Source organism: Colobus angolensis, unplaced genomic scaffold (genome assembly GCF_000951035.1).
Source record: "Colobus angolensis palliatus isolate OR3802 unplaced genomic scaffold, Cang.pa_1.0 Scaffold24, whole genome shotgun sequence".
NCBI classification, from domain to species: domain Eukaryota; kingdom Metazoa; phylum Chordata; class Mammalia; order Primates; family Cercopithecidae; genus Colobus; species Colobus angolensis.
In genome coordinates, this window is record NW_012115599.1 from 5814927 (window position 1) to 5830368 (window position 15442).

A 15442-nucleotide genomic window follows, 5' to 3' on the forward strand; every position below is an offset into this window, starting at 1 on the left:
AGCTGGGACTACAGGCGCCCGCCACCTCGCCCAGCTAATTTTTTTTTTTTTTAAGTAGAGATGGGGTTTCACTGTGTTAGCCAGGATGGTCTCCATCTCCTATAAAACATTTTCTTTAAATTGAATTCAATAAACGCTTTCACATATCCTTTCAGTATGGAATTACAGTGAATGAGCTTATATTAGTCCGTTTTGCATTGAATTCCTTTATTGCTATAAAGGAATACCTGAGACTGGGTAGTTTGTAAAGAAAAGAGGTTTATTTGGCTCATGGTTCTGCAAGAGTATACAAGAAGCATGGTGCCAGTATCTGCTTCTGGTGAGACCTTGGAAGTGTCTGCTCATGGCAGAAGGCAAAAGGGGAGCAGGCGTGTCACATGGCGAGAGAGGGAGCAAGAGAGAGGGGAGGAGGGAGGCGCCAGACTCTTGAACAACCAGGCCTCGCATGAACTAGAAGAGTGAAAACTCATTACCACAAAGACAGCACTGAACCATTCACGAGGGATCCAGCCCCATGACCCAGCACCTCCCATCAGGGCCCCCCTCCAACATTGGGGATCTTACGTCAGCATGAGATTTGGGGGCACAAATATCCAAACTCTTATCAGAGATTTAAACAAACCAAAAAAATAATGGGTGATACCACATTAATAATCTTGATGTCCTGTCAGGACTGGTAAGATGGGATTCTACCCAGTGTGATTTTTAAAATCTGATTTAGTATAAACTGTATGTATAGTTTCATAAGATTTTTTTTAAGCAACCTTTATAAGAATGCATTTATAAGGATGTGAAATGTTGTATCTTGATTTCCAGGCAATGCTTATAATCAAGAAGAACGTGTTGTTTGTGCTGGTTATGACAATGGGGATATCAAACTATTTGATCTCAGAAATATGGCATTACGGTGGGAGACAAACATCAAAAATGGGGTAAAGTACATTCTGATGCTTTTGGTTTTTCTGCGCATGTTTCCATTCACCTCTGAACTACTACAAAAGGAAGACACCTCTAGTAACTCATCTCAGTCAACCCCTCTGCCAACGGTTCTTAACTTTTTGGGGCCAAACCCATTTGAGAATCTAATGAAAATCCTGAATCCTCTCTTGAGAAAATGAGCTTACACCCACATGTGGTATGTACAGTGCTGAGGGAGTCACCAGGCTCACACCCACGTGTGGTATGTACAGTGCTGAGGGAGTCACCAGGCTCACACCCACGTGTGGTTTGTACAGTGCTGGGGGAGCCACCAGCCCCTTCAGCCTGTCTGCAGACCCCTGTGGACCATGTAGTAAGATTTCACAATAAGCAAGTAAAAGGCCTTTTTATGCCAATACAGAAAGCCTGAAACAGTAGTCACCTCCCCAGCTCAGAGTTTTGGTTCCTCAGTTGTACACCCTTAGCAAAGAATGGGGTTTCCTCCTGTTTTCTGTCAGCCTTTACTTAACTGTGAAATAACATAAAAAGTTAAATAATGATTCCCCAAAGGCATTCATTGAGCATGGGAACCCAAGATAGTTTTGTTGATCTTACTAATGGAAAAAAAAAAAGGTTTTTTCTTTTTTTTTTTTTGAGACGGCGTCTTGCTCTGTCGCCCAGGCTAGAGTGCAATGGTGTGATCTTGGCTCACTGCAAGCTCTGCCTCCCAGGTTCACGCCATTCTCCTGCCTCAACCTCCCAAGTAGCTGGGACTACAGGTGTCTGTCACTATGCCCGGCTAATTTTTCATATTTTTTAGTAGAGACGGGATTTCATCGTGTTAGCCAGGATGGTCTCAATCTCCTGACCTCGTGATCCACCCTCCTCAGCCTCCCAAAGTGCTGGGATTACAGGTGTGAGCCACCGCACCCAGCCAGAAAAAAAGAATTTTTTTTTGAGATGGACTCTCACTCTATCACCCAGGCTAGAGTGCAAGGGCATGATCTCAGCTCACTGCAACCTCCGCCTCCCAGGTTCAAGGGATTCTCCTGCCTCAGCCTCCCAAGTAGCTGGGACTACAGGCACACGCCACCACACCCGGCTAATTTTTGTATTTTTAGTAGAGACAGGGTTTCACCATGTTGGCCAGGCTGGTCTTGATCTCCTGACCTCATGATCCACCTGCCTTGGCCTCCCAAAGTGTTAGGATTACAGGCATGAGCCACTGCGCCCAGCTGGAAAAAATTTTTTATGGTAAAAGTTAAAAGAGAAAATGATTGTTGGAGTGCTTTCACATTATCTGACCATTTTAAAGCTGTTTTACTTAGTTTAAAAGAGCCTCCTGAGTTAATACTGGTGAGATTACCAATAATAAATATTCTCTGTTTTCAGGTATGTAGCTTGGAGTTTGACAGAAAAGACATAAGTATGAATAAGTTAGTAGCCACATCTCTGGAAGGAAAGTTCCATGTTTTTGACATGAGAACACAGCATCCAACCAAAGGTTTTGCCTCTGTTTCAGAAAAGGTAAATATGAGGGAAATGTCTTTATATGAAGAAGAATGATAGCTTGGTTTAGACTGATAAGTAGAATTAGTCACCAAGGTTTCTTCCAGGTCTTTATGTGAGGGGAGCTATTTTTGATATATTCCTGTGAGATCTTGACAGGTTTTTCTGTGCAAAGAGTACTTCCCCAAAGTTTATCAACTTTAGACTTCTTGATTATAATAAAGACCTCAGTTAGGTAGGAATCTTATTTTGTAGTTTAGGAGCAATTAGAAGAAACCTAGCAGATAATAGGAATTTGATCAACAAAACCCATCCTCGTGTTTCCTAATAAGTATATAATATTTGTGCTAATACCTGGTTATATATTTTTCAAAATACAACTATATGTACATGATGTCATTACATTTTATTTTATATTCCAGTTTGCTATATTAAATGAAATTATTGAAAGCACTGAGTACTATGATTATAGTAGATGTTCGAAAATATTTTATTTACTTACTTAACTTTGCCTTGCATTTGAGGTAGCTGAGAGGGAAATATGGTATTACAGCATTAGACCAATAGATGAGGAAAGCAGGGCAAAAGGAAAATACTGGTTTAAAAAAAAGATAGTTTCTGGACTAGGGGGATTACAGAAAATTCATGCAAAAAGATCCTGTCATTCACAAGAAATGGATTGGAAATGTGATTTGAGCTTCCTCAAGTATAAAAAGAAAGAAATATCAATTACGGATTCCTTGTTTCCATAAGATTAAAATATACAAGTTGCTCATGAAGTAAGAATTTACTCCCTTGCTTCTCTCTCTCCTGTGGATTCAGTAGGATTTTTGAACCTTCCTATTTTGTCTCATTATTATTATTGTGTGTAAATTATTGTCACTGCCTTATGAAAATGAAATTCTTAAGATAATTATAAAGTATTGGTTTGCTTTTGTCATTTCAGAATATATTAAATATCTATCAACAACATAGATCACTTTACTAAACTGTTACATGTGTAACTTGCAACACATATATCATTATCTATAAATAATAGTGTCATCTCCAATTTTTTGTTTTGTTTGTTTGGCTTTTATTTTTTTTTCTTCTCTTTTTTGGAGACAGAATCTTGCCCTCTTACCCAGGCTGGTGTGCAGTGGCATGATTATGGCTCACTGCAGTCCTGGGCTCAAGTGATCCTCCTGCCTCAGCCTCCCAAGTTGCTGGGAGTATAGGCACACACCACCGCATCTGGCTAATTAGAAATTTTTTTTTTCATAGAGACAGAGTCTTGCTGTGTTGCCCAGTCTGGACTTGAAACCTGACCTCAAGTGATCCACCTCGGCCTCCCAGAGTGCTGGGATTAGAGGCGTGAGCCACTATACCTGGCCCAGTTTTTCAAAATTGTATTTAGTTAACCCAGTAATTGCTAAATCTGCCAAATAGATGACTCTGGTATATTTTAAGAGGTCATTTCCCCTCTTGCTTTTTGTGTTTTTCTCAACTTCCTGAAAAAGAAGAGAAGTTTAAGCTACAAAATAAAATGTTTCAACAGCTTGAACCTAATCACTGGGAGACCGTTACACACTTAAAATATGTGTTTTGAGATATGAGTCTTTATCAGCTAATGGTAATTCTCTCAAAAGACTATTGAAATCAAAGGTCAAGACTAATCACTCACTAAATCACTCACTAAAATGTGGTGTTCCACAATAGCCAGCTTCTACAAAGCAGCAGTCATTCATTCCCTCCCACCTTCTTTCTCTCCCTCCCTCTGTCTCTCTCTGTCTCCTAAATTCCCCCCAGTTAATGCAGTATTGCCAGGATGGATTTACGGGTTGCTATTGAGGTGCTAACAAACTGTTAACCTTCCAGCTGCTGGTTTTTAGTCTAATGTGAATGATAAAGACCTTAGCTTATTATGACCGTAAACATTGTCTATAAGTCCTCATGGTCCGTATTTTGAAGACTGGACAGGTCAGTGGCATTACATTGAAAATAAGGCTGTGGGAGCTGTTAGTTAAAATTCAGTCTATAAATTTTAGTTAAAATTCAGTCTAGAGGAACTCTGTACTTATTGCTGAGTTTTGCTGTGAACTTCAAACTGTTCTCAGAACTAAAGTGCATTTTTAAAAATTCAGTCCACATTTTTTGTATATATAAACAAAAGTATATATTTTTATATTTTGAGTGTTTTCCCCCTCAGAATGAACTAGAGGTATTTACATATGTAAAATCTATTCATAATGTATTTGGTACTGTAAACTTAAATGAACTTTAAATTTAATACCTGTCTTTTTAAAAATGCAGTAGAACTTTGTTTTATAAAGCAATAAAGAAAAATGATGCTTTTTCTAATTTCTTATGTGCTCCTATAAATCTCTATAGCCATTATAAAGAAACATGCCAGAAAATAACCTTAATTACTTTTATAACCATTGAAATTATAGTAGTAAAAGTTCTTTATTTGCAGAGTTTCTCTTCCAGGGCACCATTTAGCATATAAACCAGTTGTGTGCCTCTTGTTCTGTTTAGGCTCATAAATCTACCGTGTGGCAGGTCCGACACCTGCCGCAGAACAGGGAGCTCTTTCTGACAGCTGGAGGCGCCGGCGGCCTTCACCTCTGGAAGTAGTAAGTCTGCCAGTGCACACTGCTTTTAAAGTTACCTGTGGGTGTAAAGTAGGATTAGACTGAACTTTTTTGTCTTTTTTTTTTCCTGCTTTGACTTAGTTCATTTTGATATGATTTAAAATTTCATGGTATTACACTTTACATTTAGTAAAGTGTACACTAATCTTCTTTTGATACATTAAGTCTATTTATCGTTTTAGTTGTGTCTCCTAAGGATGTAAAAGTTGGCCCAAGACTTTTATCAGATATTATCTTGAAGTGATTAGAACACTCACTGCCTCTAAAAGATGGGGAAAGGATTCCTTGCCTAAATTTAGATAACATCATTGTGATAGACCCCAACAGAGCCTGAGGCTCCTGATTGGTCTTCAGGAAAGACCTTATCACTGAGTTTGCTTTCTGCATATCTAGGCTGGGTGAGTTACAGTGAATGCTTTACTATGCACGCTACTCTCTGAATCCCAAGGCCGCTAACATCGTAGCTACTAGATCATTTAAAAGGTCTGATATACTTGCTCAGGGTTGGCCTGTGAAAAGGAGAAAAAGCAAAAGAAAACAAAAATTAAAGATCTGATAAAAATTGTGAGTTAGTGGTATTTCCGAATACTTTATTAGCTAAGCAATATGTACTTGGAGGGGAAAAATTACATCTTTCTTAAACATCACTCAGGGAGAATATAGCAAGCCTATAAATGAAGGATCTTTCAAAAATAAAGTTTCATTAATAATGTAAGAAGAAAAACACCATCCTCAATATATCTGGGACTTTCACATTTATAAAATTATTCTCTATGAGCTCCTTTGAGAAGCTGGAAGGGGTTCTGAAAAACAGGGCTACAGTTGGAAAGTACTTGTTAAAGTACTGTGTGCAGGGATGCCGCTGACAAAAAACCAGAGTGAACGCTTTATTTTATATTTTCTGACAGAGTCTTGCTCTGTTGCCCAGGCTGGAGTGCAGTGGCATGATCTCATCTCACCGCAGCCTCCACCTCCAGGTTCAAGGGCTTCTCCTGCCTCAGCCTCCCGATTAGCTGGGATTACAGGTGCCCACTACCATGCCCGGCTAATTTTTGTATTTTTAGTAGAGACGGGGTTTCACCATGTTGGCCAGGTGGGTCCCGAACTCCTGACCTCAGGTAATTCACCCGCCTCGGCCTCCCAAAGTACTGGGATTACAGGCATGAGCCACCACGCCTGGCCAGGGTGAATGCTTTAGATCGCAACAGTATGGTTATGGCAAAACTCTGTCTCTACTAAAAATACTGGGCGTAGTGGCACACGTCTGTAATCCCAGCTACACAGGAGGCTGAGGCACGAGAGTTGCCTGAATCTGGGAGGTGGAGGTCTCAGTGAGTCGAGATCACACCACTGCACTCCAACCTGGGCGACAGAGTGAGACAGAGCAACAGAGACTTTTTCTGTCTCAAAAACCAAACAAACAGTATGGTTTCTGTGAGTGAAAAGCAGAGGAAAAGTTTGAGGTGTTCTGGGAGAATGTGGGGTAGACAGATCACTTGCTACTTTCCCTTCTTCTAGCACCTTTGCCCGTTGTTCTTCCCTGATTCCACCCCAGTCTCCTCCCCACGTTAGGCTCTGCTAGTCCCCTTAGTGAAGCCATGTGGTGGCACGTCACTATTTTACTTGGTGACCAAATCTTTAGGCTGCTTTCTTGAAGAACTAGTCCCAGTTTTCTTTGTAATCCATACGTGGATTTGTATTCCATGAGACACACAAACACTTTTGCAGCTGGAAGTTTTTACTACAGTGGATTTAGTTCTGTCGGTAAAGTTAGGTCTGTATGCAAATTTGAAGTTTAGTGCAATGTAAACTTTACACTTAACCAGAACAGATGTGCAGTCTAATCTTCAAATCGGTTTGGAGTTTTACTGTCAAGTATTGTACCAGCAAAGGGAATTGGTTTAAGCACAATGATATTTAGCTTTATTTTCATATGCCAGTCTGTCTTGGTAGTAATGCAATTAAATTGTAAATATTTATTGGCCACTGAACCAACAGCTCCTAGAAGAAATCATCTAGTTATTCACGACTTGTTTTTTGAATAACTTCAACATGCTGATTTTTTTTTGAGTATTATTTGAATCATATACACATATTCTTTTAAAACTTCAACAGGTAATATGGAAGGTTTTAAAAAATCTTTATGTTATCTTTTGAATACTAAATAACTGCAGCCTTTGCCAAGAGATATGTGAAAGATGTCTGTATTTAAACCGTTTATTCATCTGAATGTTTTATTTCTTTTCATTAGATTGATTTGTAGGGTTTGAGAGGAAGAGAAAATAGTAGCTCATCTACCTGTAGGTTCTTCTTCCATTTCCATTTTGCTTCTGATTGGCTTTGTGCTTCTTACGTTCTTGGCCTTTGCCAGCATTTATGAAATAAAGATGTTGTCATAATTGATACTAGTAGGTTTTAAAAGGCCTTCTGAGGAGTGATGCTTCTGTATTTTATTAGGAACACATCTCCATTGGGGAGGAGTGTTTTCTTTCCCCTTTTCAAATCTAGACCAAATGGGATTTATGACTTTAACCTTCTGCTTTTCTTACCATATAAATTTATATTTTCAGCTGAAAAAAATCAAATGTTCTCAGAACCACTTTTTTCTTGTTTGAAACAGTTACATTTAGGTCTAACATCTCCACTCTGTGACGCCTTCCCATAGACGTGGTATACAAAAGATCCTTAGGCTTGGGTCTGTGTAATGGAGCTTGGGGGTTAGAAGCTGGCATCAGTTTTTCATTCTGGAAGTGTTTAGATGAAGTTCTGCAAATGTTACTCACAGCCACTGCCTTTGCACATTGTTTGCCTGTGATATCCAGCAATCTAAATCTGGAGAAAAATTACAATAAATAAAAGATTATCAAAAGCACCAAGTAAATGTATTAAAGAATCCTAGATCAACCTAGAACTTTCATATTAAAAGAGAAAACGTAGATACATGTTGAACAGAAATGACTTTTAGAAGTTTTTAGTAGAACTAATAACTCTTTTTATGACATGTTTTGGGGATAGGTTGAGGTTGAAATTGTCTCTTTATTTGCAAACAACTCAGTATTAGAAAGATTCTGTAAGTATTTATTAGCCACAGTAACCAACTGAGAAATAGAGTCATTGAAGTGTATGTGTAGAAATAAAATGGTGAAAGCTAAGATTTATGCGCTCTTAACATTTTGATCTTGTTTTCAGTGAATACCCTATTCAGCGGTCAAAGAAAGATTCTGAGGGAATAGAGATGGGAGTCGCAGGTTCTGTAAGCCTTCTGCAGAATGTTACATTGTCCACCCAGCCCATTTCAAGTTTGGATTGGAGTCCAGATAAAAGGGGTCTTTGTGTCTGTGGTTCATTTGACCAAACGGTGAGAGTACTAATCGTTACGAAACTCCATAAAATTTGACTTCAAGACTTTGGACTCATAAAATTTAAGATAGGTTCTGGAATCTTCTGACCCTCATTGAACAAAGCTGGATTTGGCTGATGACAAAATACCCCAGACACAAGCCCCTGTGCCAGCCTCCAGCCTCTCGGGGCGTGTTTGCCGACTTGCTTGCTGCTGCATGTGGGTATCAGAAGCACCGAGTAAACTGTCTCCAGGGCCAGTTCTTTTCTTCTGTCTTTCATTTCTAAGTCAATAGTTGTCTATAATTAAACATATTTCAGTTTTGTTCTATGTCCCTGAAGTTCCATATTTTATCTTTATGCTTGTGTTATGTTTTAGTGTCTATAATGTTGTGGTGGGAATCATTTCATTTGGTTTAAAAGAGTTTGCCTTGGAAAAACTGAATTAACCTTCAGAAATACATTTTGAGAGATTTCAGTGTCACTAAGTTTGTGGACATAATATTATTGTATAAAATATCAAAATGGTGGGCCAGGCATGGTAGCTCACACCTGTAATTCCAGCACTTTGGGAGGCTGAGGCGGGCGAATCACGAGGTCAGTAATTCGAGACCAGCCTGGCCAACATGATGAAACCCCATCTCTACTAAAAATACAAAAATTAGCTGGGCGTAGTGGCGGGCACCTGTAATCCCAGCTACTCCGGGAAGTGGAGGTTGCAGTGAGCCGAGATCGCACCACTGCACTCCAGCCCTGGCGACGGAGTGAGACTCTGTCTTTAAAAAAAAAAAAAAAAAAAAAAATCTCTCTCTCTCTCTCTCTCTCTCTCTCTCTCTCTCTCTCTCTCTCTCAAAATGGCATGGTTGGTCTAGATTTGGGTAACTGTTTTCAGCAATTTAATTCATAAAACAAAATGCTATGATTTATAAAGCTCTTTTTTACTTAAAATACAGGAATTGAATTGGTGAGACTTTGGTTATTGACTGTGGTAAGTGGTGGTGAAATGTACAAGATTGTAGGGGTTTTCTAATCTTATTTTTGGTCATACTTTAAAAATGCATTTTATGAATAAACTTCTGTTTTTGAGATCTACGGAAGCTTTGATTCTGTTACCTTAACAGTAGTAATAAAGTTAACATTGTCACATCATTTTGCCTTATAAAGGATTAATTAGTAGTTAATTCACTTTGTTTCTTTAATGTTCACCTTATCTTTAAGCCTTTGGAATTATTGACTTTATCACACTTTCATTAAGCCTACCCTCCCCCACCTCCATTGAACAGAATACAGCCACCTAAAACATTCATAATATGTGAAATATACGTGATTTCAGGGGATCATGGAGAGTTACTTATTTGGAATATTAAGAAAATAAAGGTTTTTCTTTTTTTTTTTTTAAGTTTCCCAGTGTTTTATAGAATAATGCTGTGGATATAATTATGAAGGTAAAAATTAAATTGAACTTTAAAAAAGCTTATATCTGCAGGTTTTTTTAAAATTTGCAATGAAAAAAAGGAAAATTCGTAGAAGTCTCTCTTAGAACACTTGTATTTGGTAATAGAGTCAACAAAAAGAAATACCTGTATTTTATGAAATCTAAGATGTCATCGATACCACTGATGCTATGCCATTCAAGAAAACAGAGCCAACTAAAACATTCATAATATGTAAAATGTATGTGATTTCAAGTGATCATAGAGAGTCACTTGTTTGGAGTATTAAGTTGAGAAAATTAAGCATTTTTTGTTGTTTCCATTTTTTTTTTTTTTTGAGATGGAGTCTTGCTCTGTTGCCCAGGCGGGAGTGCAATGTCACGATCTCGGCTCACTGCAACCTCTGCCTCCCGGGTTCAAGCAATTCTCCTGCCTCAGTCTCCCGAGCAGCTGGGATTACAGGCATGCGCCACCATGTCCTGCTAATTTTTGTATTTTTAGTAGAGATGGGGTTTCGCCATGTTGGCCAGGCTGGTCTTAAACTCCTGACCTCGTGATCCGCCTGCCTCAGCCTCCCAAAGTGTTGGGATGACAGGTGTGAGCCACTGCCTCCAGCCCCGATGTTTTATAGAACAATGGGATATAATTATGAAAGTAAAAATTAAATTGAACTTTTAAAAAGTTTATATCTGCTTTTTCTTAATTTGCAAAGAAAAAATGGAAAATTTGTGGAAATCTCTCCTAGGACACTTGTATTTGGTAATATAATAGAGTCAACAACAATAAACACCTGTATTTCATTAAATCTAAGATGTCATTGATACCAGTGGTGCTAGGCTGATATGATGAAACTATGATCAAATGCTTTTTTTTTTTAATCACTTACTGTTTGCTTTATATTAATTGAGTGTTCTTTTTATTTACACATAGATTTTTTTTCCATTTTGTATCACTTGTGTGCATCCTTAAAAAGAAAAATATATACAGGAGACTATTATTCTAAGTAAAGTAACTCAGGAATGGAAAACCAAACATTGCATTTCTCCTAAGTGGGAGCTAAGCTATGAGGATGCAGAGGCATAAGAATGACACAATGGGCTTTGGGGACTTGGGGAAAGATGGGAAGGGGATGAGGGATAAAATACTACAAATCAGGTTCAGTGTATACTGCTCGGGTCATGGGCGCACCAAAATCTCACAAATCACCGCTAAATAACTTACTCATATAACCAAATGCCACTTGTTTCCCCCAAACTTATGGAAATAAAAAAATTAAAATAGAGGAAAATTTATACAAAATAAATTTGGTATGCTATTCCTCAGATTCCTTCATATTCAGAGTTTAATTCTTCTAAATCACTTTTTGAATTCAGAGCCATCAGCGTTCATGGTTTTCCTTATAATATTGTCCTTTGTGCATAAAAATGTTAGTATGTAGCATTTCTTTAAAACATGTTCCACTATTGCCTTTGGGGTTTTCTTTCAATTTACTTACACTTCTTCAATATGTTTTTGTGTATACATACATGCAGGCAGTGACAACTGTCAAGACCGCAGCCTGGCTGACCACGATTATTTCAGTTGTCTATTGCTGTATAACAAACCACTGCAGACCTTCATATCTTATAACGCTAACGATCATTTATTTTGCTTAGGAGTCTGATTTGGGCAGGGTTCAGCAAGGAAGCCTCATCTATGCCCCAGATAGCGTGAGGCAGGCAGCTCTACTAAAGGCTGGTGGACCTGCTTCCAAGATGGCACTCACTCATGCTATTTGCAGGTTGATGCTGGCTGTTCACTGGGACCTCAACCAGATCTGAGAAGCAGGGGCTGAGCTTAGCACATGGCATAGGGTTTCTGAGCATAGTGGCCAGGTTCCAAGGGTGAGCATCCCAGGAAAACACCAGGCAGAAGCTATCTTGTTTTATTAATGACCTAGCTTCATAATTTACTTAGCATCACTTTGCCACACTCTATTAGTTGAGACAATCACAACCTCCTATCCCAAGTTCAAGGGCAGAGGACATAAATTGTACTTCCTTTTTCTGTGTGTGTGTGTGTGTGAGAGAGAGAGAGAGAGAGATACAAGGTCTTACTCTGTTGCTATGCTGCCCAGGCTGGAGTGCAGTGGCACCATCATAGCTCACTGCAGCCTCGACCTGGGCTTAAGGAATCCTCCCGCCTCAGCTACCAGAGGAGCTGGGACTACAGGTGTGTGCTGCCACGCCCAGCTACATTTTTAAACTTTTTTTGTGGAGATGAAGTAAATTCTACTTTTTGATGGGGTCTTGACTAGGTTCTGAAAGAGCATGCGAGCTGGATGTGGTGGCTCATGCCTGGAATCCCAGCACTTTGGAATGCCAGGGCGGGTGGATCACCTGAGGTCAGGAGTTTGAGACCAGTCTGGCCAACATGGTGAAACCCCATCTCCACTAAAAATACAAAAATTAGCCGGGCATGGTCGTACACCCCTGTAATCCCAGTTATGTGGGAGGCCGAGGTGGGAGAATTGCTTGAACCTGGGAGGCAAAGGCATGTAGTGAGCTGAGATCATGCCACTGGACTCCAGCCTGTGCAACAGAGTGAGACCCTGTCTCAAAAAAAAAAAAAAAAAAAAAAAAAAAAAAAGCATGTGAGACTTTGAAATACTGTGGCTAGTTTTGGAAAAGACAATCTGGTGCAGTGATTATAAGATTCATCCTAATTTCAAAGATGCATGAATGGACAGAAGGATGTTCTCATTCGAATTGATGAAATGCATTGCTTCAAATGCAGATACTCCTATCCCACCCATCTACATACACCCCTCCCTGCCCCTAATTTATTGCAGACATGACTAATCAATCATGCCACTCATTCTCCCTGAGCCTCACAAGCTTTATCACACTCTGCTAGGAGCCACTACCAACTGCTGGCAAGTGAGATAAAATGTATTTACTCTCCTGAATCTAGAGAGTGAAAAACAGGTAGCCTCCTGGACCAGGAGTCACCGGACACCCCTCTCCCCCAGTCGGTGGCTTTGTGTTTCAGTATGCCAGGAAATGATGAGGCTCTCCAGCACTAGACCATATAAACCAAACTGATGCAAAACCCAAAATGGCGCTTCATTCATATGTAGTGAGGGATGAACCCTTAGGTGCCAAAATGCCTAGGTTTGCCAACTGAGAACCTTCTTCATGTGCATTTATCTGAGATTCTGTGTAATTGTTTTGAAGTCTTTCTGTGAGAGTGGAATTAGAGACAGGTGTTGACAGTATTTAGAATAATGCATCCAGGCCTTAGTGAAGCCTAAAAAAAAAACCCGTCTCAGAACCATGAAGTTGTAGGCTATTGTGCACTTTTTACTGCAAATATGTTTGCATTCTTTAACTTTGCTAGGTGTGGTGGTAAATTGTAGACTGTTTTAGTAAGGGATTTCTGGAATAATTCTCATGGGGTGGTGGGGAACCTTCCAGGGAAATGCTACTTTGTAATGACTTTTTTTTTTTTTCTTTTGACCACCAGACTGTCCTCTAAAGTAAGTGAGACATGCAGGCTTCAGATATGAAGCTGGCTTGTGCAACCTGATTATAACATAGCAGTCTGCAATCAGGTGCTATGGCTCGTTTGAAAAATATGTCGGCAATTGGCTTTTAGCTATGTTTTTGTTGCTGTTGTTATTATTTAGTTTTTATTTCATAATCATAAACTTAACTCTGCAATTCATCCAGCTAGGCATGGAAGGGAATAAGGAAGGCATGGAAGGGAATAAGGAAAGCATGGAACTGCAGCAAGAGCACAAAGATTCTAGGATACTATGAGCAAGTGGGGTGGAAGGGTGCTCTCCTGAGCTACAGAAGGAATGGTCTGGTGGTTAAGACAAAACATGAGTCAAACTGATTAGAGCTGTCCACAGTCAGCAATGGTGATCTTGCTGGTCTTGCCATTCCTGGACCGAGAGTGCTCCATGGCCTCCACAATCTTCATGCCTTCTTTTACCTTGCCAAAGACCACATGCTCGCCATCCAACCACTCAGTCTTGGCAGTGCAGATGAAAAACTGGAAACCGTCTGTGTCGGGCCCAGCATTTGCTGTGGACAAGATGCCAGAACCTCTGTGTTCTAGGATGAAGTTCTCGTCATCAAATTTCTCCCCGTAGATGGACCGGTGCCATTATGGTGTGTGAAGTCACCACCCTGACATGTAGACCCTGGAATAATTCTGTGAAAGCAGGAACCCTTATACCCAAATCCTTTCTCTCCAGTGCTCAGAGCACAGAAGTTTTCTGCTGTCTTTGAAATATTGTCTGCAAACAGCTCGATGGAGATGCGGCCCAAGGGCTCACCGTCAATGGCGATTTTGAAGAACATGGTGGAGTTGACCATGGCTGGTAGTGCTGGGCTCCTGGCGGCTTTGGCATCTGCTAGCTATGTTTTTTAAAAGGCGGGTTGGTTACGCTTACCCAGGAAGCCTCTATCTCCGAATGTCTGGCCACTCTCACTGTGTTGTGGAGCCCCACCTCCCTGCTTTGGATGAGACTAGACTGCCAGGCACCATTCTCAGGGCCATACCCAGCCGTCCCAATAAAATGGGGCCTAATGCTGCTCTTCTGAGAGCTTGGGGGCACTGGGCCCATGCTGCGCTCAGACTTATCAGGACCTGCTGACAGAAGTCCTGTCCCTTGTCCAACCAGCTGAGGACTCAGAGCTGCTAGGACAATGTCCTCCGTTATTCCACCCTAAGTACCTGCATATTGCCTGGAGTGGTGAGAAATTCTTTAACCATCCGTTTTCCCTACCAGGTTTAGGATGAACAAGTGGCAGTATGAAAACTCTGTGAATCGTTGTCACTGTGTAGGGATCTAGAGGCTAAACCCTTGTCCTCAACTCCAGAACCAGAAAAATGGTTGTTAGTAGAACAGCACAGAGGAAGCAGATGCAGATTATCCTCACAGTGCCATGGCCATGAATGCAGTTGTCCATAGGTTTTGTATATTTTACATCAAACATCAAGCTTGAATGAAGGAACAGGATTTTGACTTTGTGTTTTTAACTTAAAGCGTAAGAGGAGATTCTAGGTAAAAGGGCTGTGACCAAATACAGCTGCATTTATATAGTCATGGTGGATCAATTTTATGAAGGATTCTTTAACAACTGAGCTTTGCTTATGGTGTTCTGATCCAACTCTATCCCTAAGCCAACTTAAAACCAGATCACTCAGCAATACCCTTTATACAACACTTTTTTTTTTTTTTTAATTTTAATTGAGATTGAGTCTCACTCTGTCACCCAGGAAGAGTGCAGTGGTGTGATCTCGGCTCACTGCAACCTCTGCCTCCTGGGTTCAAGCACTTCTCCCACCTCAGCCTCCCAAGTAGCTGGGATTACAGGCGTGTGCCACTACGCGCAGCTGATTTTGTTTATTTTTAGTAGGGATGGGGTTTTACCATGTTGGCCAGGCTGGTCTCAAACTCCTCACCTCAAGTGATCTGCCTGCCTTGGCCTCCCAAAGTGCTGGAATTATAAGCATGAGCCGCTGCCCCCGGCCCCTTTATACAACATTTAATAAATGTTGGGCCAGGCACACTGGCTTATGCTTGTAATCCTGGCACTTTGGGAGGCCAGGAGTTCA

The 15442-nt window shown here is 40.3% G+C and overlaps 1 protein-coding gene and 1 pseudogene across 1 annotated transcript in view; one reads left to right on the forward strand and one right to left on the reverse strand.

The window, feature by feature from the left end:
* Positions 1-8473, forward strand: part of WDR92 (WD repeat domain 92) — a 129292-nt gene extending 120819 nt beyond the window's left edge. Inside the window, 4 exon segments of the mRNA XM_011945276.1 lie at positions 817-932; positions 2311-2445; positions 4945-5042; positions 8250-8473. Of these exon segments, the coding sequence (XP_011800666.1) occupies positions 817-932; positions 2311-2445; positions 4945-5042; positions 8250-8457 (557 nt within the window). The 3' untranslated portion in view covers positions 8458-8473.
* Positions 8474-13711: 5238 nt separating this feature from the next.
* On the reverse strand, positions 13712-14196 carry LOC105514119 (annotated as a pseudogene).
* Between the last annotated feature and the right edge of the window lie 1246 nt (positions 14197-15442).